The sequence below is a fragment of the Salmo trutta genome, chromosome 30 (genome assembly GCF_901001165.1).
Source record: "Salmo trutta chromosome 30, fSalTru1.1, whole genome shotgun sequence".
NCBI lineage: Eukaryota > Metazoa > Chordata > Actinopteri > Salmoniformes > Salmonidae > Salmo > Salmo trutta.
This window is the reverse complement of record NC_042986.1, coordinates 9,063,099-9,088,996: the sequence shown is the minus strand read 5'-3', so window position 1 is coordinate 9,088,996 and position 25,898 is coordinate 9,063,099. Positions and strand designations below refer to the sequence as shown.

At 49.5% G+C, this 25,898-nt stretch overlaps 1 protein-coding gene across 2 annotated transcripts in view; it reads left to right on the top strand.

Annotated features, from left to right (window-relative positions):
- Positions 1–25,898, top strand: part of LOC115167856 (low-density lipoprotein receptor-related protein 1) — a 137,256-nt gene that overhangs the window by 105,169 nt on the left and 6,189 nt on the right. For both annotated transcript variants that reach the window (XM_029722542.1, XM_029722541.1), the window contains exons 43-86: positions 1,356–1,545; positions 1,839–2,043; positions 2,404–2,596; positions 2,798–2,923; positions 3,054–3,182; positions 3,321–3,440; positions 3,518–3,631; positions 3,921–4,070; positions 4,363–4,482; positions 4,711–4,827; positions 5,051–5,179; positions 5,765–5,887; positions 6,161–6,301; positions 7,146–7,333; positions 7,556–7,739; positions 7,962–8,047; positions 8,388–8,507; positions 8,836–9,023; positions 9,285–9,490; positions 10,764–10,952; positions 11,057–11,205; positions 11,653–11,746; positions 12,067–12,183; positions 12,324–12,443; positions 12,689–12,811; positions 13,060–13,185; positions 13,511–13,627; positions 14,486–14,592; positions 14,780–14,912; positions 15,104–15,223; positions 15,482–15,604; positions 15,844–15,981; positions 16,142–16,279; positions 16,364–16,483; positions 16,597–16,889; positions 17,156–17,337; positions 17,530–17,636; positions 17,805–17,924; positions 18,201–18,377; positions 20,082–20,222; positions 20,315–20,488; positions 22,187–22,348; positions 22,680–22,854; positions 23,458–23,559. In XM_029722542.1, the coding sequence (XP_029578402.1) occupies positions 1,356–1,545; positions 1,839–2,043; positions 2,404–2,596; positions 2,798–2,923; positions 3,054–3,182; positions 3,321–3,440; positions 3,518–3,631; positions 3,921–4,070; positions 4,363–4,482; positions 4,711–4,827; positions 5,051–5,179; positions 5,765–5,887; positions 6,161–6,301; positions 7,146–7,333; positions 7,556–7,739; positions 7,962–8,047; positions 8,388–8,507; positions 8,836–9,023; positions 9,285–9,490; positions 10,764–10,952; positions 11,057–11,205; positions 11,653–11,746; positions 12,067–12,183; positions 12,324–12,443; positions 12,689–12,811; positions 13,060–13,185; positions 13,511–13,627; positions 14,486–14,592; positions 14,780–14,912; positions 15,104–15,223; positions 15,482–15,604; positions 15,844–15,981; positions 16,142–16,279; positions 16,364–16,483; positions 16,597–16,889; positions 17,156–17,337; positions 17,530–17,636; positions 17,805–17,924; positions 18,201–18,377; positions 20,082–20,222; positions 20,315–20,488; positions 22,187–22,348; positions 22,680–22,854; positions 23,458–23,559 (6,376 nt within the window). The remainder of the gene's footprint in view (positions 1–1,355; positions 1,546–1,838; positions 2,044–2,403; positions 2,597–2,797; positions 2,924–3,053; positions 3,183–3,320; positions 3,441–3,517; positions 3,632–3,920; positions 4,071–4,362; positions 4,483–4,710; positions 4,828–5,050; positions 5,180–5,764; positions 5,888–6,160; positions 6,302–7,145; positions 7,334–7,555; positions 7,740–7,961; positions 8,048–8,387; positions 8,508–8,835; positions 9,024–9,284; positions 9,491–10,763; positions 10,953–11,056; positions 11,206–11,652; positions 11,747–12,066; positions 12,184–12,323; positions 12,444–12,688; positions 12,812–13,059; positions 13,186–13,510; positions 13,628–14,485; positions 14,593–14,779; positions 14,913–15,103; positions 15,224–15,481; positions 15,605–15,843; positions 15,982–16,141; positions 16,280–16,363; positions 16,484–16,596; positions 16,890–17,155; positions 17,338–17,529; positions 17,637–17,804; positions 17,925–18,200; positions 18,378–20,081; positions 20,223–20,314; positions 20,489–22,186; positions 22,349–22,679; positions 22,855–23,457; positions 23,560–25,898) is intronic.

Below are 25,898 nucleotides of genomic sequence, written 5' to 3'. Positions count from 1 at the left end.
GTATAGCTTTACTGATTAACCAGTTGTTTGCTAGCCTCCTTGCCAACATCTCCTTTTTGTCTGCCCTTGTCACTCGGAATTTCAAGGATGTAGAATATCGACTGTGGCTTGGACGCCAATTTAATAGAGTTGTGGTTGGTTAGCTTTAAATGCTGGCTTCTGCAGTGCAGGGATGTTTTGCCTGTTCTTATTGTAGTCCCTCTCTGCTACAGTTTGACTGCTTGTCTTTAGGTGCATAAAGACTTTAGGCCCTCCTCCGTCCACCTTAAACACCTGGGAGAAAAATAACTCGTTATTGACTTTTGACCATGAGCAAACAGTTACATGGAGTGTCCAGGCTTTTATTATTGAGCAGTTGCTGTCATAAAAATGGACCGTGGTGTGACGCCAGCAGATGCTGGAAACCCTGAAAGAGTCTACAGGGGATTGTGTTTGGGTGACCTCTCCTCTGTTGGGTGTCACACAGCTACTTGAGTCAGAAAAGCGTTTCAGAATCCTGAAATGGAAACTGTAGCGGGAGAAGGTGTGTGTGTGTGCGCGAGTTCTAGTGGTGTCTTTTTTATATTTTCTTCCTGGATAACAAGTCACCATGAATAACAGGGTCCGCGGGGAGAGGAGCAGTGTGTGTGCAGGCAGTCAGCCATGAAATGACAGGATGATACCGAACAGCAGGCATGGCAAGGTCCTTCACTCATAGCACTGTACCATTTGTCCTTCTCTCGCTTTCTTTTCTCCTTCTCCCTCTTTTCTCCTCATTTCTTTCTCCTTTCTTTTCTCCTTCTCCCTCTTCTCCTCATTTCTTTCTCCTTTCTTTCTCTCTCCCCCCTCTCTCTCTCTCTCTCTTTTTCTCCTCACAGCTTTTTTCCATTCGACAGCTGATTTGGATGGACATGCCCATATAAGAACCTTTCCCATTGCCATTTAACAACTACCTTTCTGGAAGGTTTACCATGCTTGCAACCTATTCCATCTTTTAGCGATGATTCATGACTTAGAGCTGAATTCACCCCTTAAGGACCTTTGTAGAGAGGTTTGCTCCCTTTGCCAATACTACATACATTGAAGCGTTCCCTTCTTTCTTTCTGCCGTAGTTGTTTGGACTTCCTTCTCAGCAGGCGATGCTCTTTCATTGGCTCTCTTGGTCCATTCGCTAGAGACCCACCAAGATCTGTGACAGTAGTATTGACTGTGTTGTGACCACTACACTAAAGGATGACAGGGTGCTGAAAACAGGACAAGACATGGTTAAGTTTTCTCCTGTACTGTCCCAATCCCTCAATAGGGCCTATACCTTTACTGACTCTCTTTCCCCCTCTGTGTTCTGTCTCTCTCTCTCGCTCTCTCTCCCCCCCCAGATGTAGGCTCAGTGGAGGGTTTGGCGTACCACCGTGGCTGGGACACCCTCTATTGGACCAGCTACACCACCTCCACCATCACCCGACACACGGTCGACCAGAGCCGACCGCAGGCCTACGACCGCAACACCGTGGTCACCATGTCTGGAGACGACCACCCCAGGGCCTTTGTACTGGACGAGTGTCAAGAGTGAGTGGCAGCCATGTTCTTTTGTATTTTTTCCTTCAATTTTTATGTAGAATTTGAAGGAGTGTGAATGACTTTTGAAAGCCCCTGACAACGACTACTAGATTTGAGTTGACGGATGAAATGTCAAACGTAGCTGTTTGGTGAGTTTTGTTAGTCTGTTACTGGAGCGTTTTATTCATCGACTCCAGTACTTTGTCTTTCTACCGTATTATCTGTTTGTTTTATGTAGCTGACCATTTTCCCAAGCTATTTTTAACTCGCCCTTTACTTCCTGTTGTCCTTGTCTTTACTAGTCTGATGTTCTGGACCAACTGGAACGAGCAGTCTCCCAGTATCATGCGTGCCAGTCTGTCTGGTGCCAACGTGCTGGTGATCATCGGTAATGACATCCGCACCCCCAACGGCCTGGCCATAGACCACCGCGCACAGAAACTCTACTTCTCAGACGCCACGCTGGACAAGATCGAGCGCTGCGAGTACGACGGCAGCAACCGATACGTGAGTCACCCCTGTTACCTGTGTCACCCCTGTTACCTGTGTCACCCCTGTTACCTGTGTCACCCCTGTTACCTGTGTCACCCCTGTTACCTGTGTCACCCCTGTTACCTGTGTCACCCCTGTTACCTGTGTCACCCCTGTTACCTGTGTCACCCCTGTTACCTGTGTCACCCCTGTTACCTGTGACATCTTGGGACGGTGTTGACGCCAGCCACTATGGACTCGCAAGGGTCTGCGGTTGTGTTCTCTTATCTAACCATTTTTTAATTTGTTCTGAATCATTATCGAAATAAGATCTCTAATACTTTTGGTTGTTTGAAGACAAACCACTTTTCTTACTATGTGACCCCCCCCCCATAGGTGGTGGTGAAGAATGAGCCGGTTCATCCGTTTGGCCTGGCGGTGTATGGAGACTACATCTTCTGGACTGACTGGGTCCGCAGGGCCGTGCTCAGGGCCGACAAGTTTGTGGGTAGAGACATGAGGTTGCTGAGAAATGACATCCCCCAGCAGCCAATGGGAATCATCGCTGTGGCCAACGACACCAACAGCTGTGAGTGATGCAACTCATGGGGAAGGTCAAAAAGGGGGCGGGTCATTTATGCTGACGAACTGCCAATTGAGTCCAACGTAGTCTAGATGGCTTCAAATTGGCACGCTTAATCATGTCCATGCGGATATTACACAGGTTTACTGTAAAGTTTCAGTATTTAAAGGCTATGCAAGTACATTTCATTGATTTTGATTCTACCAGGTGAGTTCTCTCCCTGTCTGACCAACAACGGGGGCTGTCAGGATCTGTGTCTGCTCACCTCAGACGCGAGGGTCAACTGTAGTTGCCGTGGAGACCGCAGACTCCTGGAGGACAACTCCTGCTCCGGTGAGAAGGGGTGTGGGGGGGGGGGGCTGGGGACATTGTCAATCAATAGGTCCTCGTTAGGGGTCACGGTCTAGAATAGGATACACATGGTGCTGACGGTCTCCGTCTCTGCCTGTCCCTACTACCCTAGCGCTGAACACGTCGTGTGGCAGTGTGGACGACTTTGAGTGTGGCAACGGGGACTGCATCAACTACAGCCTGACCTGTGACGGCATGGCCCACTGCAAGGACAAGTCAGACGAGAAACAGTCGTACTGCGGTGAGTCTGTGTGCGTGCGTCTGATTTTTTGGGGGGGGTTATGTCAGTTTTAATTTCAAGAAATAGAATAGTTGAATAATATTGGTCATAGTAAGGCAGCTAGAGCACGTCTTCTGACGCCGGTCTTGCTCTCTGCAGCGAACCGGCTGTGTAAGAAAGGCTACAGGCGCTGTATCAATGGCCGCTGCATCGGCCACATGTTCTGGTGTGATGGGACTGACGACTGCGGAGATCACTCCGACGAGCTGCCCTGCAACAGTAAGTCGTGTGTGTGTGGCTGTGTGTTTGCGTCCGTGCGTGCGCGTTACTATACCCGTTCTGTGCGTGTTCTCCAGTGACCCTGTGCAAAGCCGGAGAGTTCCAGTGTCGAGACGGAAGCTGCATCTCCAACACCAGCCGCTGTGACCAGGTGGTCAACTGTGAGGACGCCAGTGACGAGATGAACTGCTGTAAGTCTACAGGCTATCTTTTACATGTCCGATATCTGTACAGAAAGGTCATTTGAGCTCAGTAATGGCATACCGCTGTTCAGTGTGGATGCGTCTGAAATGCCTCACTATTTGCTGTGGCTGGTGCATCCGTTTTTTAACGCAGCCCACGTAGGGCTCATATGATTCTGATAAAAAGTATTGCCATTTCATCCCCACTCCGGGTTGGAGGTACAGACGCCGCTCCCAGGAGCCCCTCAACTCACCACCTAATGATTGTTCATTCGTGTATGACGTCTCTCCTCCCCAGTGCCAACTGACTGTTCCCGCTACTTCCGTCTGGGGGTGAAGGGGGCGACCTTTCAGAGCTGTGAGAGGACCACGCTGTGCTACCTGCCTTCCTGGCAGTGCGACGGGAACAACGACTGTGGAGACTTCTCAGACGAGAGGAACTGCCCGGGTAACGGACAGGCAGACAGATCTTACCTTTTCTTCTTTTATTGGACCTATTGGGAAGTATATCATTCGGACAGGGATTTAAATGCTCTGCGTTTTCTTTCAAACACTTTGAGCGTTTGCTTGAGCCTGTCCGGAGTGCCAAAATGGGCGGGGGTGGCACTTTTGGGACACCTCTATTGGTTACATTGTGCAGGAAATGAAGGATAGCTATTTGATCCCCCGGTATGACTCATTGCCAAGCGTCTTTAGGATCTTCAAAGCGTTACAGTGTACTCTCCGTCTCTCTCCACCAGACAAGAAGCTGAAGTGCCCAGTGAACTTCTTTGCGTGCCCCAGTGGTCGCTGTATCCCTATGAGCTGGACCTGTGACAAGGAGAACGACTGCGAGAACGGTGCTGACGAGACCCACTGTGGTAAGTCTCCTGCCCCGTTTTCCCTTAGCTGATGTAATACACAACTTTGTATTGTCTCCCTGTCTCCCTGCGTATTCAATAGATAAACACAACGAGCATGGGGTCAGAGTTGAATAATTCATTCAACATTGTCCTCATTTCAATATATAAAAAAAAATGGGGATAAATCTCTTCTTGCACAAAGTAACCCAGATTAAATTCGGTAACATTTTCCCTCTGTCTTTGCAGATAAGTTCTGTACGTCCACCGAGTTTGAGTGTGGGAACCATCGCTGCATCTCCAACCACTGGGTGTGTGACGGCGCTGACGACTGTGGCGACAATAGTGACGAGGACAGCAGATGCAGTGAGTGGCTCAACCGACACCTACGATTTATGGGCCCAGATCACACCGAGTTTTCTACCGTTACCCTCTGCTGACATCGGCAGCAATTAGCAACACGATTCCCAAATCCTCCCAAACATATTTACACAGGAGGAGCCTGATTCGTTGGTTGATTGATCCTTTTCATTTGTCGACCACTACTCTAAAGTTATCTAACCTGTTCACGTCTCCTGCGTTGCCATAGAAACCAAGACGTGCAGCCCAGAGGCGTTCCAGTGTCCCGGCACTCACGTGTGTGTCCCTCAACGCTGGAAGTGTGACGGGGACAAGGACTGTCTGGACGGGGCAGACGAGAGCGTCAAGGCTGGCTGCTGTGAGTTAGTAGCCTTCTTCAGTTTGCGCCGCTGTTCAGGCACCTTGGTTTGAAAGTGAGGTTGCGACAGCATTTATTTTTCTCTGTTGTGAGTAGGAGAACCACAACACGTCCACAAATGTCCTAATAGTCCCCACAGTTGATCTGAACTGGACTTGGGTAGATAATATGGTATAGTACTCTGACCCTATGCGTTGGACCCATCAAGGCTGGCTGCTGTGAGTTGGAGAACAATCTCTCAACACCTCCTCCACTCACTCCATAATAGTCACCACATCTTACCTGGGCGTTGGTAGTAGAACTAAGTAGAAAGTAGAACGTTCCCCGTTTAGCTGTGGTATTAATAGATGAATGGGAAGGCGTCAGACTTCCATTACGTCTGTTTAGGATTCATCTCAATGATATGATCGGCGGAGACTTAAATGGCAACGAGTTGAAGACTGTTGTTAGAGACTGCTGAGGTTACGCGGCATTAGTGTCATTCATTTTTTTGCAACACCCTCTGTTTGCTGACCCATTCGCTCGCTCTCTCCTCTCCTCTCCTCTCCTCTCCTCTCCTCTCCTCTCCTCTCCTCTCCCTCTCAGTGTACAACAACACCTGTGATGAGAATGAGTTCATGTGTCAGGACAGACGGTGCGTCCCCAAGCACTTTGTGTGTGACCACGACATCGACTGCTCTGACGGATCCGACGAGTCCCCACAGTGTGGTGAGTGTGTGGCGCCGCATGAGCACAGAGGAGGAGACGCGGATGAAGGGATGCTGGCGGTTGTGATATGTGGATCTTTTTGTCCATTTCTTCTTCCCTTAACCGCTGACCTGGCAGCACAGGATAAATGGAGGGTTTTCAATATATGGTTGTCATTTCCTTCATTATTACCAATAACTGAAAGGATAGGGACATAGCAAGGAAGCCATTTTACCGTTATAGAGACACAGACAGTGTCTCAGTGCTGACGTACCTACCTCTCTACCCGTGTAGAGTATCCTATGTGTGGGCCGGAGGAGTTCCGCTGTAACAACGGCCGCTGCCTCAACCAGAAGAGCTGGGAGTGTGATGGAGATTTTGACTGTCAGGACCGCTCTGATGAAGCTCCCAAGAACCCCCGGTGCACAGACTCAGGTCTAACGGACGCACTGCGTTCTATATCTGTACTGTAGAAATGTATAGTGTAACACTGCATTTGTGTGTCATTTTGTGGTTGCGTTAAGTAATTGCCTATGGCTTCTGCTGACAAGGCCATAGCATCCCTCGCTGTAGGTTTTGTTTCGGTAGTGAATTTAAAAAGCATACTGTCGGCTCGGACACATTAGTGGAAATATGTAACTTTTCGGGCGCCCCGACCAAATTCGCATAGAAATGTGAGTTTTAAAGATCTATCATTCTACTTGAAAGTAAGTCTAAGAAGTGGTAGATCTGTTCTATGTGCTCCATTTCTATGCTTCCCGTTCTTAAGTTTTGTTTTTGCGTCTTACTTTCGGTTTTGTACACCAGCTTCAAACAGCTGAAAATACAATATTTTTGGTTATGGAAAATATATTTAAATCAATCAAATGTATTTATAAAGCCCTTCTTACATCAGCTGATGTCACAAAGTGCTGTACAGAAACCCAGCCTAAAACCCCAAACAGCAAGCAATGCGGGTGTAGAAGCACGGTGGCTAGGAAAAACTCCCTAGAAAGGCCGGAACCCTAGGAAGAAACCTAGAGAGGAACCAGGCTCTGAGGGGTGGCCAGTCCTCTTCTGGCTGTTTAGATGGTACAATGATTCTCTACACTATACTAGCTTATTTTATCACAAACTGAAATTAGGCGAACTATTAGTTTTAGCGATCAGGAAATGTCGGCGCGATATCTGCATAGTGCATCTTTAATGTTCTCTGTGGTCATTGCAGTAAAGCAATGTTGGAGCTTGTTAGCTCTTCAGTCTGCATAACCTAAACTGCAGTCTTTTGCACCGCCTACAGAGAGGAAGTGTAATGACTCTGCCTACATGTGTCGTAACGGGAAGTGCCTTAACGAGACGATGCTGTGTAACCTTAACGACGACTGTGGTGACGGCTCTGACGAACTCAACTGCTTCATCAACGAGTGTCTCAACAGCAAGCAGAGTGGCTGCTCCCAGCTCTGTGAGGACCTCAAGATAGGCTTCAAGGTGTGTGTGTGTGTGTGTCTGCTTTTGTGCATGTTTCCAATATTTCTACCAGTGTAATACAACCTGGAAATTCTGCAATATTATCAAATCTGTCCACCTCAGTCTCATCTCCTTCCTATTAGTGAACCATGTGAGTCTGCTGGTACAGCACTGACCTACTGTAGCTGCAAATGTGTTCCACTGTATTGACATGCTGTCTGTGTGTCCCCTGGGGCCCTACAGTGCAGGTGTCACCCTGGGTTCCAGCTGAAGCGGGATGGGAAGACGTGTGTGGATATAGATGAGTGTACCACGTCCTACCCCTGTACCCAGCGCTGTATCAATACACACGGATCCTTCCACTGTCTCTGTGTGGAGGGCTTCCAGCTACGACCGGACAATCCTACTATCTGCAAGTCCACCTCCGGTAAGACCGACAGCAGGGACGACTTGGATTCTTCCAAAAAGAGAGGCTCTTTCGTTGTCCGTCGTCAAATGTTTCCAAATGTATTCCGTTGCGGCGTTCGAGGAGCGTGACCCATCTCTCAGTGTTGGGCGCATGTGCCTCTCTTTATGACAAGTTCAACCATGTACAGAGCCCTTTTCTGGTCCCCGAACTCTTATCCTCTATCGGTCTCTCTCGCTACAGATGAGGAGCCTTTCCTGATCTTTGCCAACCGGTACTACCTGAGGAAACTGGACCTGAATGGCACCAACTACACTCTGATTAAACAGGTGAGACAGCAAGCACTGTGGGATCAGTGTGCCATTTAACCAGGTGTCAGTTTATATGACTTTATTATCAGCGATAGTGATCATCTAAACCGATTGTAGGCTATATCCTGTATGTGTGTGTGTGTCGTGTTTTTTGTGCATGTCCGTGTGTGCTTTCGAGTGTGTATGCTTGGGGGAAGTGTGGCTTTTTATTTCCTGTGACTATAAACAAAGTATGATCTTTTTGGAATGTTTTGGATCCTTTGCAAATGAAATATAATTCACGGATTCTAAATGTGTGTGTAATAATAGAATTTGCGGGTCCAGCTAATCTGTTTTCTAATGTGTGTGTGTGCGCCAGGGCCTGAACAACGCGGTGGCTCTGGACTTCCACTATGCAGAGCAGATGCTCTACTGGACCGACGTGACCACTCAGGGCTCCATGATACGACGCATGAACATCAACGGCAGCAACATCGAGGTCGGTATGGGAGTTGGCCGGTCTGTCACTCTCATTGAGTCTGTGGACAGCTGGCTAGTCCTTGACTCTGATTGAACCATTGATCTGTTGGTGACTCTGATTGGTCAGTTGGCCTGTCTGTGGCTCTCTGATTGGACAACCGACCTGTTAGTGGCTTTCAGATTGGATATGTCTCAAGTCTGTTGTTCTCATTGGACAGTAGGCTAGTTTATTTCTCTCTTATTGAACAGCAGGCCTTTTTGTGGCTCTGAATGGACAGTTGGCCCGTATATGACTTCCTGGTTGGTTAGTTGGCCAGTATCTGACTCTCTGATTGGCCCTTGTCCAGGTGCTGCACCGTACCTCCCTCAGTAACCCGGATGGATTGGCTGTAGACTGGGTCGGAGGAAACCTGTACTGGTGTGATAAGGGGCGGGACACCATCGAGGTGTCCAAGCTAGGAGGAGCCTTCCGGTCGGTCCTGGTGAACACCGGCCTGAGGGAACCACGCGCTGTGGCTTTGGATGTACGCAACGGGTGAGAGGGACAGCCCAGAGTACGATACACACAGAACATGAGGCTAGAAAGTCCTGTATGGTCTGAGACTGAAGCGCTGTCACATACTCAGCCTCTGTACGAATTAATAGTGAAATGCAATGGAACGCTGAGGACTTTTAGGCTACAGGCAGTACCCAGAGTTTTCCTGGTCGGGCCAGAAGTCCTGTCCGGCTCCAAGGTCTTTTTCTCTAATAATGGTTCTGATGGTGAAATGTGATACTGTCCCGTCTTGTTCCTCAGGTACCTGTACTGGTCAGACTGGGGTGACAACCCCCACATAGGGCGGATTGGGATGGACAGCTCCAACCGAAGTGTGATCGTAGAGGACAAGATCACCTGGCCCAATGGTCTTACGTTAGACTTCATCAACGACCGCATCTACTGGGCCGATGCCAGAGAGGACTACATTGAGTTTGCCAGCCTGGATGGGACCAACAGACACACGGGTAATGCATATTGACACACAGTAGCCTACACACACACACACACCCACACACAGATGTGCAGATGCTCATGCACGCGCGCACATGCAATTGTATGAGAGCCACGGTCCAGCGCACTGTTCACAGTGGTGCCGTTTAGAGCCCTGGGCCCATTGGGGGGAGGAGTGGGAGAGAGAGAGAGGGGACTATTGTTCTGTCAGACTACTGATGAGGCTGTTATCTGCATGAGGTCTGAATACCCCAAGCCTCGTTACCAGACAATGGACAATACTTTATATTGTCAGCCAACCGTGCAGAAGAATGCAGGGATGCGGAGGAAGTTCCCGATGATTTTTGAATTCCTCACATTCACAAACCTCCGTTTGAAACTAGGGCACGTTGCACATAAAGCGTGGGTTTGAGAGGATTTATCTTCCCGGCCGTCTCCTCTTGGTCGTGGCGGAGGTTTCATAGTGGAGTAGGGATATGCGTCGGCTGTATGCGTGTTCTGTGGGCCTTGGTTCCTATTGCCTGACGGAGAGAGGTGTTCGGTAGTCCGCAGTGGAGCCGTGGGTAGCCCACCCGTGGGTCATTAACCTTTGCGCACACAAACTGCCTTTCTAATGGGGACACAGGCTGTTTGAGTTCAGATAAGGGAGGGAGCTGGTCAAAGGCCACTCCGTGTAGATCCACCAGCATCTCTTCTCAGCTCCAATATCATAGAACGAAACTCCCTCAGGACTTGTCCAGGTGGCAGGAGACTCGCATACCGTTTGTACCACAACACTGATTAGAATATCAATTAAACAATGATGAGACGCCACCATCCTAAATCTAACGTGTGCTGTTTCAAATCCAGGATGTGGTGTGTGTGTGTCCTGTGCTTTTACAGCAGAGGACAGTCAGGTAGCTAATGGTGTGTTTCCATAACAACATGGAGCAAACAGAATGAGTGCATTGATGAGGAACATTCTTAAGCGCATAGTCATGACCGTAACCGTGAGAAGTATGCAAGCCCCAGCCAAGCCTGGCTCCTATTGCTTAACCCATAGACAGTAGTGAGTTGGTGTCGTGAATGGCTGCTGCCCCATCACCATTGTGACTATATACATTTGACTGACAACTTTGTGATGTAATTGATGTCCCCCAGTGTTTGGACTAGGAAAAACTCTTGGACCCAGGTTTTAGCCGATAGAGATTTTCCTGGTCAGGTCACAGCCAGGTAAAACTCAGGGCCCTGTGTGTAATATGATACTAATGATATCACTGCTCTATGGCTGTGTGTTTGTGTCCACAGTGCTTACCCAGGACATCCCCCACATCTTCGCCATGACCCTGTTTGAGGAGTACATCTACTGGACCGACTGGGAGACCAAGTCTATCAACAGGTGTCACAAGACCCTGGGTATCAACAAGACCACCCTGATCACTACCCTCCACCGGCCCATGGACATCCACATCTACCACCCTTACCGCCAGCCTGAGGGTAAGAGATCAACACGCACACACACACACACACACACACACACACACACACACACACACACGGTAGTTCTTGTTAAGAGTTCCCTTCATCCCCTTTGCTTCCAGTGTTTAACCACCCGTGCCAGACAGACAACGGCGGCTGTAGTAACCTGTGTCTGCTGAGCCCTGGCGGGGGCTACAAGTGTGCCTGTCCCACCAACTTCTACCTGGCCAACGATGGACGCACCTGCATGTCCAACTGCACTGCCAGCCAGGTGAGGGACTGCGGAATGATATGACTATTGAGGGGCCAGACAGCTAGGGGGCAGCAGAGCCACTTGTGGAATGAGGGGATATTACATTGCTGTTTTATTATGCTTTGTGAGTTAATTAAGCATCATTATCTACACAGTACAGTGTGTCATCACCTTAAATTCAGCCTCTTACCTGGGCGTTGGTAGTAGAACTAAGTAGAAAGTAGAACATTCCCCGTTTAGCTGTGGTATTAATAGATGAATGGGAAGGCGTCAGACTTCCATTCCGTCTGTTTAGGATTCATCTCAATGATATGATCGGCAGAGACTTAAATGGCAACGAGTTGAAGACTGTTGTTAGAGACTGCTGAGGTTATGCGGCATTAGTGTCATTCATTTTTTTGCAACACCCTCTGTTTGCTGACCCATTCTCTCTCTTTCTCTCTCTCTCCTCTTCCCCTCGTCCAGTTTGTGTGTAAGAACGACAAGTGCATCCCCTTCTGGTGGAAGTGTGACACGGAGGACGACTGTGGGGATCGCTCGGACGAGCCTGCAGAATGCCGTGAGTGTGCCACTTTTTCATCCAAAGCGACTTAGTGAAGTGATTGCGTATATTTTGTGTGTGTGTGTGTGGCCCCTGTGGGAATTGAACCCACGACCTTGGCAAAGCCAGCTCTACATAAAATGGGTGAATGAGTGGTATGTGGACGTGTATAGCAGAGGGTCATTGATACTTCTACTGGGCTCTGAGATTGTGGAGGATGAGAGGTAGGTGGTAGTAGAGGAAGAGCGTTGGTAAAACCTGCTGTGGGCCTGTTTCAGACTTTAAAACGACCTCAATCTGAATGTGTGTCCGTCTGTGTCATCCATTTCTCCTTATAGCTGAGTTCAAGTGCAGGCCAGGCCAGTTCCAGTGTGGGACAGGCATCTGCACCAACCCAGCCTACATCTGTGACGGGGACAACGACTGCCAGGACAATTCGGACGAGGCCAACTGCGGTACAGCCTCGTTCATGCCTTCACTCCCTCCCTCCCTCAATCTTTCTCGCCCCCTCTCTCTTGCTCGCTCTCCCGCTCTTTGTTTCTCTTCTCACCTCTGACATGTCTTCCTCTCTGCGTGTGTGATTTCTGTTCCCCAGATATCCACGTGTGTCTGCCCAGTCAGTTCAAGTGCTCCCACCCCAGCCGCTGTATCCCGGGAATCTTCCGCTGTAACGGGCAGGACAACTGTGGCGAAGGCGAGGACGAGAAGGACTGCCGTGAGTCCACACGTCCCACCCCCCCCCATCTACACGCTTTGTTACATGTGTTTATATGCACGCTATATACATCATGTACATATGTTTTGTGTTTTATTGGGGGTAATACTGCTGGCCTTGCACCAGGTCTCTCTTGTAAACCTGATTGCATTTCAGTGAGACTAACCTGTTCAATAATAAATAAACTTGTTGTTGTTGTGAGTTGCTTCCTGTCAGTAACAGTCGTCTGTACCCTCTCCCTCTAGCCGAGGTCACGTGTGCGCCCACCCAGTTCCAGTGTGTCATCACCAAGCGCTGTATCCCTCGCGTCTGGGTGTGTGACCGGGACAATGACTGTGTGGACGGATCGGACGAACCAGCCAACTGCAGTGAGACCCCTCCCCTCTGTTTCAGAAGACTATTCTAGACTAATGACAGACGCACAAGTCCAGTTCAGCATCCATGTTGAAGAAGAATACACGTTTCTGCTTACGGGTTCTGGCTAACCTACCGAGCTAGTCAATTACGAATGCACTAGGTCTTACAGACCTCGTAACATCCTCCCATCACCTTTCACTTTACTCAGTCTATCTGGCCTGTTACGAGCCTCAATTTCTCCCCCTCTCCCCCCCTCCAGCCCAGATGACATGTGGCGTGGATGAGTTTCGCTGTAAGGACTCTGGACGCTGCATCCCGGCCCGGTGGAAGTGTGACGGAGAAAATGACTGTGGAGACTCATCTGACGAACCCAAAGAGGAATGTGGTGGGTGTTCTGTTCTGTCGCCTAGGGAACAGAGAGACGGCTCAACCTGCAGCTTCAAAACGCCGCTCCTCATTACGATGGAGTTTTGGTTATGATCTGGGACCGCATCCACGATTGGTCGTCGGCATTGCCAAATGACCTCTCTCGTGTCGAAGGTTCGATTGTGATGCCGATACCCTGGGTGTAGCGTTGTTTCGCAACAGATCTTTCTGTTTTGGTAGCGATCTGCAGTGTGACCGGTTCGTTATACGGCGTTGACCTCCTGTACTGCATGTACTCTATATGATTGTGTTACGGTGCTGACGGTGTGTGTGTCTCCGTGTAGATGAGAGGACGTGCGAGCCGTACCAGTTCAGGTGTAAGAACAACCGCTGTGTCCCGGGCCGCTGGCAGTGTGACTACGACAACGACTGCGGGGACAACTCGGACGAGGACAAGTGCGGTAAGGTCTCTCTCTGTCATCCCTGTTAGTGCACACTATCCTCGTTCACTCGTGTCACCAGTACAGTGTCACTGCGTTGTTCCATTGCATTTTTCTAATGTTCATGGGTTTGTGCTCCTCTAGGGGTTACACGTTGGGCATTGGTGGCTTGCTCCGTATGACTGGCCCGAAACACAGTTTCAATTGTTTGATTCTCGCGTTTGTCTTTGTCCGTGTCTTCTTGCGGGTCTGTCTCGTAGATAAAACATAACCTTACCTGCAAAGTTGCCATTCATTCAGGCATCTCTAATGCATATCACCTCGTCTAATGTCTATGTTTCATTTCACACCGACTGGCCTGTTGGCTTGAGCCAGAGGTAGGCCTCCACTTTTATCCATCCCCATCTCCTCTAACCCTAATGTCACTCCGCTCCTCCTCTCCCATTGCACCCCATTCAATCCCATCGCGCTCGTTTGTATGTCTGACGCTGCCCATTTGAACTCCAGTCCCCACTTGATGTCTCCTCAAACAGTGAGAGGTCAAAGGTAGCGCTCCAAAGGATAATTTCTACTGTTATGTGAAGTATTGGTATTTCCTACCTGGCCACCTGAGGCCATTGTACTCCACAAAGCTTTTGCCTTATTTTCGAAGACGCTTAAGTCCGTTTAAGTGGGGGGAGCACACCGCCCCCCCCCCCTATTGAATCTCTGGAGCTCTCCTTTGACCGTCATTGTTTGGCCTCCATCTGAGTGTCCATGAGTTGTTGTGTGTTGAGCATGCTCTCCCCTGTGAGTTTGGACGACAAAGATTTGGAAGCCGTTTTCCAGCGAAGCTGTACGGTCCTCACGCCAGACCTGCGTCGCTGTGTGTCTTTACAGTGCCGCGGCCGTGCTCCGAGAGTGAGTTTGCCTGTACCAACGGACGATGTATCGCCGGGAGGTGGAAGTGTGATGGAGACCATGACTGTGCTGACGGATCTGATGAGGTAACGCGCCTGACTCCATCGTAGCAACAGCGCTGGGTCAGATACTTGTGTAATAGATAACACTGCTGACTCGTGCTGTTCTGACAACCCTGTCCTCGGACATCCACTGTAATGGTTGTGCGTTTGATGTTGATGATGTGTGAGGGTTTTGTTTGAGAGTGAGGGACTTATTGTGTGTGTTCCTCAGGACGGCTGTGAGCTGAGGTGTGACAGTGACCAGTTCCAGTGTAAGAACGGCCACTGCATCCCCAACCGCTGGCGCTGTGACGCAGACGCTGACTGTTTGGACGGCAGCGATGAGGAGAAGTGTCACATTGCTCGTGAGTGTGTGTGTGTGTGTGCGTCACTCAGGCTCCCGTTTGACACGGCCACAGTGCTAAAAGAGAGGGGTCATCTTGAGATTTGAACTTTTTCCTAATTGAGAGGGGTTCTGGAAACTGTGGTATGATTTCTAGGATCCGGGTCGGGAATAGACAACCTATATTTGTTTCTTCCCTTCTCCATGTCTCAGCTAAACACTGCCCCCTGGATGACTTCCAGTGTAACAACACGCTGTGTAAGCCTCTGGCCTGGAAGTGTGACGGCGAGGACGACTGTGGCGACAACTCGGACGAGAATCCCGACGAGTGCAGTGAGTAGTGACCTCGCATCCTGTGACATCATATCCTGTCTACTAGTACCCTTTTCACACTACAGAGCTAAGCTCAGTTGTACTGTGTCGCCCTGGTTACCCATCCACCAGAAGCTGAAATCGGGATGGAATGTGGACCGTGTGATAAGGACACATCAGAGCCGACCGTTCTGGTTGTCGCCATGGTGGGATAAGGTTATGGATCCTAAAGCCTGCTCTAACTCCTTGTCTCCTAACCCCTCTTTCTCCTCCCCTCAGGGAGGTTCCAGTGCCCCCCCACCAGGACTTTCCGCTGCCAGAACGACCGTGTGTGTCTGCAGGTCTCCAAACAGTGCGACGGCGTTGACAACTGTGGGGACAACTCTGATGAGCTCAACTGCCGTGAGTTTACTGTGCTGCTGGCCTTCTGCACGTAGACCAACACAAGGCTGTCTGGCGCCCTCCTTGATGATCTGTTGTTCCCTGTGGACAGGTTTGATCTGTCCACCCTAGCATACATATAACAGAGTGCGTATCGAATACGTCGCCTCGTTGTTTCATATAAAGTTGCATGCTAGGGGATTAGGGTCATTGTGTTCATTCAATTCAATTGACGTATTTATCCCCTTGTGTTTTCTCAGAGCCCCCTCCGGCCGAGCCCAGCTGTGAGAAGGACGAGTTCCTGTGTTCCAACGGGAGGTGCATCAGCTCCAGCCTGCGTTGTAACTTCTTCAACGACTGTGAGGACTACGGTTCAGACGAGATCCACTGCAAGACAGGTGCCCCAAGTCACGACTGGCTGACACATCGCCGTGGCTACTCGCCTATACAGTCGGCATGTTAGAAAAGACTGTTTGTTTCGCACAGTGTTCGGCTAACCTTCCGTTGGCTCAGCGCCGTTGCGGATCCTTCATGTTATTTTCCCCTCTGACCCCGCAGACACCAAGCTGAACGACTGCAGGAGTAACAGGACTCTGTGTGGGGACGGGGACGAGGCACACTGCGTCACCAACGGGACAGACTCCTTCTGCTCCTGCAAACCAGGCTTCAGGAAGACTGGCCACAACACCTGTGGAGGTACGCTACACCCACCTGAACGTACACTCGCTCACCGGGAGCTCGAGCCGCGTTATTAACCCTCCCCTGCCTGTCCCCCCTCAGATAAGAACGAGTGTAAGCAGTTTGGGGTGTGCTCCCACATGTGCAACAACACCAAGGGATCCTACAAGTGCAGCTGCCACAAATACTTCTCCAGGATCAACGACACCTGCAAGGCTGACAGTAAGTAGTCCACTTTTACTCTTCAAGCCCTAGATTAGTCGAAATAGTATATTCTTTCATTGATATTTTCATGGATTCTGTGTGTCCAAGTTCTCACTTCTCCCTCTCTCCAGACCTGAACAGTAGCAGACAGGTGCTCTACATCGCCGATGACAACGAGATCCGCAGCCTGGACCCTGCCATGCCCAACTGGCGTTACGAGCAGACCTTCCAGGGCGACGCCAACGTGCGCATCGACGCCATGGACCTGCACGTCAAGACCAACCGCATCTACTGGACCAACTGGCACACGGGCAGGATCTCCTCCTACGAGCTTCCTTCATCGTCCTCCTCCTCCTCGTCTGGTCCATCGTCCAATACACACCGCAACCGTCGCCAGAGTGAGGGAAGTGTTACCACCCTGGAGGTGAGGCCCGACGCAAGCAGGAATGAATTCACACACACACACACACACACACACACACACACACACACACACACACACACACACACACACACACACACACACACGGGCACGATCATAACTTCCTATGTGTGATTCCAATATTACTGGACTGCGGTCTAGTGCAAAGGATGTCTCAAAGCTCAGGAAGATCTTTTGTTTTCCGTTCACAACATACTGTGATGTACGCTACCTAAAACACCCATATCTTATCTCTCCCCCCTGACTAGATTGTAGGGCATCTGGAAATGCCTCGAGGTATAGCAGTGGACTGGGTGGCTGGTAACCTGTACTGGACTGACTCTGGCAGGGATGTGATCGAGGTGGCCCAGATATCAGGCCAACACCGCAAGACCCTGATCTCAGGCATGATAGACGAGCCTTACGCCATCGTAGTGGACCCGCAGAGAGGGTGAGCGACGATTACACTTTACCGCTACGGAGCCAAACCCAGCCAAGCCCACCTGTACTGGGTCGACCTGGTTATTTACCACAGCTGCTGCAACTGTGCTGGAATGCCAATATAATATATCAATATATGTAAAATGTTCCGTTTTGTATTTCCTGCTGAGCTGTTTGGACTGCGTTTCTCTGTCCCCTCCAGAACCATGTACTGGGCCGACTGGGGAAACCACCCTAAGATTGAGACGGCAGCCATGGACGGAACCTTGAGACAGACCCTGGTCCATGAGAACATCCAGTGGCCCACAGGTCTGTATAGCGTTAGCGTTGTAGCCTAGCATTAGTACCTAGCGTTATGCATTGTGGCATGCTTAACCTAGCGTTAGCGTAGCGTTCTTCATAATGTCATGAGTAGCATTATAGCCTCTTCTGGTCTCTGTGTTGACTCTCCTCTGCCTGTCCTCCTCCTCCCTCCAGGGCTGGCGGTGGACTACTTCAACGAGCGTCTCTACTGGGCGGACGCTAAGCTCTCGGTCATCGGCAGCGTGCATCTCAACGGCTCCGACCCCGTCATTGCCGTCACCGGACTCAAAAACAGTTCAGTGTCCCTTCATACTGATTGATACGGGTTCAGTGCTACATAGTGTATTTATAGGGATGAATTCTGTACGAAAGTTTCCTCTCGTTTCCACAGATGGACATTGTACCAAAAAGTCTGACATTGCTAACCGTGAGCAGGTTATTGCTCTTGCCAGCAGGTGTCGCTGGTTTACAGAGTCGTGCCTTCACTTCTCACAGCGACATAGAGTTTGAGTAGCGTGGATAATAAAAAACTCTCTCTCTCTCTCTCCCCCTCTCTCCTTACCTCCCCAGACCTGCTCCATCCGTTCAGCATTGACATCTTTGAGGACTACATATATGGCGTCACCTACATTAATAACTTTGTGTTCCGGGTCAACAAGTTTGGCAAGGGCCCCATGGAGAACCTGACCACTGGCATTAACCACGCCACAGACATAGTCCTTTACCACCGTTACAAACAACCAGAGAGTGAGTGTCTGTCTGTCTGTCTGTCTCTGTCTCTGTCTGTCTGTCTCTGTCTGTCTCTGTCTGTCTGTCTGTCTCTGTCTGTCTGTCTGTCTCTGTCTGTCTGTCTGTACAGCTCCCTTCCTCATTGAAAATACCTCGGATGACACCCTATCCATTATATAGAGTAGTCACTGCTTTTGTGACTCCGATTCACCATTTAGTGCACTTCTTGTTTTTGACCCCTTATTCACTATAAAGTGTGATACCATAAACCCCTATTCCACACAGTGTTCTTCTGACCCCTATTCCTCCTTATAGTGCACTGCTGTTGACGTTCACTCCACGTAAAGTGCACTGCTGTTGACGTTCACTCCACGTAAAGTGCACTGCTGTTGACGTTCACTCCACGTAAAGTGCACTGCTGTTGACGTTCACTCCACGTAAAGTGCACTGCTGTTGACGTTCACTCCACGTAAAGTGCACTGCTGTTGACGTTCACTCCACGTAAAGTGCACTGCTGTTGACGTTCACTCCACGTAAAGTGCACTGCTGTTGACGTTCACTCCACGTAAAGTGCACTGCTGTTGACGTTCACTCCACGTAAAGTGCACTGCTGTTGACGTTCACTCCACGTAAAGTGCACTGCTGTTGACGTTCACTCCACGTAAAGTGCACTGCTGTTGACGTTCACTCCACGTAAAGTGCACTGCTGTTGACGTTCACTCCACGTAAAGTGCACTGCTGTTGACGTTCACTCCACGTAAAGTGCACTGCTGTTGACGTTCACCTCCACGTAAAGTGCACTGCTGTTGACGTTCACTCCACGTAAAGTGCACTGCTGTTGACGTTCACTCCACGTAAAGTGCACTGCTGTTGACGTTCACTCCACGTAAAGTGCACTGCTGTTGACGTTCACTCCACGTAAAGTGCACTGCTGTTGACGTTCACTCCACGTAAAGTGCACTGCTGTTGACGTTCACTCCACGTAAAGTGCACTGCTGTTGACGTTCACTCCACGTAAAGTGCACTGCTGTTGACGTTCACTCCACGTAAAGTGCACTGCTGTTGACGTTCACTCCACGTAAAGTGCACTGCTGTTGACGTTCACTCCACGTAAAGTGCACTGCTGTTGACGTTCACTCCACGTAAAGTGCACTGCTGTTGACGTTCACTCCACGTAAAGTGCACTGCTGTTGACGTTCACTCCACGTAAAGTGCACTGCTGTTGACGTTCACTCCACGTAAAGTGCACTGCTGTTGACGTTCACTCCACGTAAAGTGCACTGCTGTTGACGTTCACTCCACGTAAAGTGCACTGCTGTTGACGTTCACTCCACGTAAAGTGCACTGCTGTTGACGTTCACATCCACGTAAAGTGCACTGCTGTTGACGTTCACCCAAGTAAAGTGGCAACTGCTGTGCCACCACGTAAAGTGCACTGCTGTTGACGTTCACCTCCACGTAAAGTGCACTGCTGTTGACGTTCACGTCCACGTAAAGTGCACTGCTGTTGACGTTCACTCCACGTAAAGTGCACTGCTGTTGACGTTCACTCCACGTAAAGTGCACTGCTGTTGACGTTCACTCCACGTAAAGTGCACTGCTGTTGACGTTCACTCCACGTAAAGTGCACTGCTGTTGACGTTCACTCCACGTAAAGTGCAGTGGCGTTTCCCTTTATCATGCTCTGGTTCTTACCGTCTGTTCTATCGCTCTGTGATTCAGTGAACAACCCATGTGACAGGAAGAAGTGTGAGTGGTTGTGTCTGCTCAGCCCCAGTGGTCCAGTCTGCACCTGTCCTAACGACCGCGTGGCTGTAAATGGCACATGTGTGGAGAGACCCCCTCCCACACTGTCTCCGTTCTGTGAGTACACACGCAGGCACACACACACACACACACACACACACACACACACACACACACACTATCAATAACCTCTCCCCCTCTTCTCCCAGCTCCCCCGTCCGGGCCGTGTACGGTCCTGTGTCTTAACGGAGGGAACTGCTTCCTGAACGCCAGGCAGCAGGCCAAGTGTCAGTGCCAGTCCAGCTTCACGGGAGAGAGGTGTGAGGTCAACCAGTGTAGAGACTACTGCAGGAATGGAGGGTCCTGCACTGCCTCAGTCGCAGGTACGTCATTGGTGTGGCCACAAACTTCTCTAGGGCCTGAATCCTAACTTGATGCTCATTTTTATGTTATTCGGACATTAATCCGAAAATATCTCAGGTTAGGATTCAGCACTGTGTGTTAGGTAGTGATATAGTAAACTCAGCAAAAAAAGAAACGTCCCTTTTTCAGGACCCTGTCTTTCAAAGATAATTCGTAAAAATCCAAATAACTTCACAGATCTTCATTGTAAAGGGTTTAAACACTGTTTCCCATGCTTGTTCAATGAACCATAAACAATTAATGAACATGCACCTGCGGAACGGTCGTTAAGACGCTAACAGCTTACAGACGGTAGGCAATTAAGGTCACAGTTATGAAAACTTAGGACACTAAAGAGGCCTTTCTACTGACTGAAATACACCGAAAGAAAGATGCCCAGGGTCCCTGCTCACCTGCGTGAACGTGCCTTAGGCATGCTGCAAGGAGGCATGAGGACTGCAGATGTGGCCAGGGCAATAAATTGCAATGTCCGTACTGTGAGACGCCTAAGACAGCGCTACAGGGAGACGGGACGGACAGCTGATCATCCTCGCAGTGGCAGACCACGTGTAACAACACCTGCACAGGATCGGTACATCCAAACATCACACCTGCGGGACAGGTACAGGATGGCAACAACTGCCCGAGTTACACCAGGAACGCACAATCCCTCCATCAGTGCTCAGACTGTCCACAATAGGCTGAGAGAGGCTGGACTGAGGGCTTGTAGGCCTGTTGTAAGGCAGGTCCTCACCAGACATCACCGGTAACAACGTCGCCTATGGGCACAAACCCACCATCGCTAGACCAGACAGGACTGGCAAAAAGAGCTCAGTTTTGTCTCACCAGGGGTGATGGTCGGATTCGCGTTTATCGTCGAAGGAATGAACGTTACACCGAGGCTTGTTCTCTGGAGTGCGATCGATTTTGGAGGTGGAGGGTCCGTCATGGTTTGGGGCGGTGTGTCACAGCATCATCGGACTGAGCTTGTCATTATTGCAGGCAACCTCAACGCTGTGCGTTACAGGGAAGACATCCTCCTCCCTCATGTGGTACCCTTCCCTCCAGCATGACAATGCCACCAGCCATACTGCTCATTCTGTGCGTGATTTCCTGCAAGACAGGAATGTCAGTGTTCTGCCATGGCCAGCGAAGAGCCCGGATCTCAATCCCATCGAGCACGTCTGGGACCTGTTGGATCAGAGGGCGAGGGCTAGGGCCATTCCCTCCAGAAATGTCCGGGAACTTGCAGGTGCCTTGGTGGAAGAGTGGGGTATAATCTCCCAGCAAGAATTGGCAAATCATGTGCCAGGAGATGCACTGCATTACTTAATGCAGCTGGTGGCCACACCAGATAGTCCTGACTGTTACTTTTGATTTTGACCCCCCCCCCTTTGTTCATCGACACCTTATTCCATTTCTGTTAGTCACATGTCTGTGGAACTTGTTCAGTTTGTGTCTCAGTTGTTGAATCTTGTTATGTTCATACCAATGTTTCCACATGTTGTTTGCTGAAAATGAACGCAGTTGACAGTGAGAGGACGTTTCTTTTTTTTTGTGTGGAGTTTATTTAGCCTACATTATATTTTTGTTCTCATTTAGCGTGACCCTTTTTGTTTCTAGTGTAACGTCCACACCCGTCTTTCTTAACCTTTTGACCTTGTCCTTCTCTCTTCCAGGGGCCCCTACATGTCGCTGTCTGAAGGGCTTCACGGGGCCCCAGTGTAACCTGCACACCTGTCAGGACTACTGTCACAATGGAGGCAACTGCACCGTATCCCAGGGCAACCAGCCCATCTGCCACTGTCTGCTTGAGTACCTGGGAGACCAGTGTCAATACAGTGAGTGTATAATCTAGAATCATCTAGAATGGGTTAGTAAAAAGGTTAATTTACCCAACCATGTGCACCACTTCCAAGTCAAGTGGATGTAGAGCTTTTCAGCTTTGTATCAGCCTGGTATAACAGTGTAACCAAAGGTATCGTTCCTGGGTTTTCATCTGGTTCTGTCATTCGTCTGATTGTTCATTCTTTATTTTGAAGCAATTCATCAATAACCGGTCTTCAATCCACTCCTTAATGCAATGCTTCGTCCCTAATCAGAAATGTCTCTGAAGGAGAGCATTCACTGTGTGACTGTAAGCTTTGTTTCTCCCCCCCCCCCCCCCCCCAGGTAAATGTGAGGATTACTGTAAGAATGAGGGGATGTGTCTGCAGACGGCCAATGCCACCAAGCTGTGTCGCTGTCCCCCTCAGTTCCACGGACAGCTCTGTGAGCTGGACAAGTGCCAGTACTGTGGACCCAACGGCAAGTGTCTGCCCAAAACCTCAGGAGAGGTCATGTGCCGGTAGGAGTGCACGCTGCGTACGCGCACACACTGTTCAGTCCGTTCACGTTCACAGATGCACACACACACACACCTACACACACATTCTGCTCAGTCCCCAGTTTGTTTTATTTTAATATTAGAGTTTTCCTAAAAATAAAAATTAAGTATAGTGTTTGTTGACTCTCTCTCTCTCTCTCTCTGTCTCTCTCTCTGTCTCTCTCTCTGTCTCTCTCTGTCTCTGTCTCTCTCTGTCTCTGTGTCTCTGTCTCTCTCTCTTCTCTCTCTCTCTGTCTCTCTCTCTCTCTGTCTCTCTCTCTCTGTCTCTCTCTCTCTCTGTCTCTCTCTCTCTCTGTCTCTCTCTCTCTCTCTTCTCTGTCTCTCTCTCTGTCTCTCTCTGTCTCTCTCTCTCTCTCTCTCTGTCTCTGCTCTCTGTCTCTCTCTGTCTCTCTCTCTGTCTCTCTCTGTCTCTCTCTGTCTCTCTCTCTGTCTCTCTCTCTCTCTCTCTCTCTCTGCTCTCTCCTCTCTCTGTCTCTCTCTCTCTCTCTCTCTCTCTCTCTCTCTCTCCTTGTCTCTGTGTACCTGTCTCTGTGTACCTGTCTCTGTGTACCTGTCTCTGTCCAGCTGTCCTAACGGTCAAACCAATCACAGCTGCTACACCTGTCTAGATTTCTGCACCAATGGACTCTGCTCTATCGAACCACGCACACTACTGCCCCAGTGCAAGTAAGAGGACGATCCCGATCTCACACACATGTATTTAGGTGTCTCTCTGTAACCTGTGTGACGTGTATTTAGGCGTCTCTCTGTAACCTGTGTGACGTGTATTTAGGTGTCTCTCTGTAACCTGTGTGACGTGTATTTAGGTGTCTCTGTAACCTGTGTGAAGTGTATTTAGGTGTCTCTCTGTAACCTGTGTGACGTGTATTTAGGCGTCTCTGTAACCTGTGTGACGTGTATTTAGGCGTCTCTCTGTAACCTGTGTGACGTGTATTTAGGCGTCTCTCTGTAACCTGTGTGACGTGTATTTAGGTGTCTCTCTGTAACCTGTGTGACGTGTATTTAGGCGTCTCTCTGTAACCTGTGTGACGTGTATTTAGGCGTCTCTCTGTAACCTGTGTGACGTGTATTTAGGCGTCTCTCTGTAACCTGTGTGACGTGTATTTAGGCGTCTCTCTGTAACCTGTGTGACGTGTATTTAGGTGTCTCTCTGTAACCTGTGTGACGTGTATTTAGGCGTCTCTCTGTAACCTGTGTGACGTGTATTTAGGTGTCTCTCTGTAACCTGTGTGACGTGTATTTAGGGTGTCTCTCTGTAACCTGTGTGACGTGTATTTAGGGTGTCTCTCTGTAACCTGTGTGACGTGTATTTAGGCGTCTCTCTGTAACCTGTGTGACGTGTATTTAGGCGTCTCTCTGTAACCTGTGTGACGTGTATTTAGGGTGTCTCTCTGTAACCTGTGTGACGTGTATTTAGGGCGTCTCTCTGTAACCTGTGTGACGTGTATTTAGGCGTCTCTCTGTAACCTGTGTGACGTGTATTTAGGCGTCTCTCTGTAACCTGTGTGACGTGTATTTAGGCGTCTCTCTGTAACCTGTGTGACGTGTATTTAGGCGTCTCTCTGTAACCTGTGTGACGTGTATTTAGGCGTCTCTCTGTAACCTGTGTGACGTGTATTTAGGCGTCTCTCTGTAACCTGTGTGACGTGTATTTAGGCGTCTCTCTGTAACCTGTGTGACGTGTATTTAGGCGTCTCTCTGTAACCTGTGTGACGTGTATTTAGGCGTCTCTCTGTAACCTGTGTGACGTGTTTTTAGGCGTCTCTCTGTAACCTGTGTGACGTGTATTTAGGCGTCTCTGTAACCTGTGTGACGTGTATTTAGGCGTCTCTCTGTAACCTGTGTGACGTGTATTTAGGGTGTCTCTCTGTAACCTGTGTGACGTGTATTTAGGCGTCTCTCTGTAACCTGTGTGACGTGTATTTAGGCGTCTCTCTGTAACCTGTGTGACGTGTATTTAGGCGTCTCTCTGTAACCTGTGTGACGTGTATTTAGGCGTCTCTCTGTAACCTGTGTGACGTGTATTTAGGGCGTCTCTCTGTAACCTGTGTGCCGTGTATTCAGGCGTCTCTCTGTAACCTGTGTGATGTGTATTTAGGCGTCTCTCTGTAACCTGTGTGATGTGTATTTAGGCGTCTCTCTGTAACCTGTGTGACGTGTATTTAGGCGTCTCTCTGTAACCTGTGTGACGTGTATTTAGGCGTCTCTCTGTAACCTGTGTGACGTGTATTTAGGCGTCTCTCTGTAACCTGTGTGATGTGTATTTAGGGTGTCTCTCTAACCTGTGTGACGTGTATTTAGGCGTCTCTCTGTAACCTGTGTGACGTGTATTTAGGCGTCTCTCTGTAACCTGTGTGATGTGTATTTAGGCGTCTCTCTGTAACCTGTGTGACGTGTTTTTAGGCGTCTCTCTGTAACCTGTGTGACGTGTATTTAGGCGTCTCTCTGTAACCTGTGTGATGTGTATTTAGGTGTCTCTCTGTAACCTGTGTGACGTGTATTTAGGTGTCTCTGTAACCTGTGTGACGTGTATTTAGGGTGTCTCTCTGTAACCTGTGTGACGTGTATTTAGGGTGTCTCTCTGTAACCTGTGTGACGTGTATTTAGGCGTCTCTCTGTAACCTGTGTGACGTGTATTTAGGTGTCTCTCTGTAACCTGTGTGACGTGTATTTAGGTGTCTCTCTGTAACCTGTGTGACGTGTATTTAGGGCGTCTCTCTGTAACCTGTGTGACGTGTATTTAGGGCGTCTCTCTGTAACCTGTGTGACGTGTATTTAGGCGTCTCTCTGTAACCTGTGTGACGTGTATTTAGGCGTCTCTCTGTAACCTGTGTGACGTGTATTTAGGTGTCTCTCTGTAACCTGTGTGACGTGTATTTAGGTGTCTTTCTGTAACCTGTGACGTGTATTTAGGTGTCTCTCTGTAACCTGTGTAACGTGTATTTAGACGTCTCTCTGTAACCTGTGTGACGTGTATTTAGGTGTCTCTGTAACCTGTGTGACGT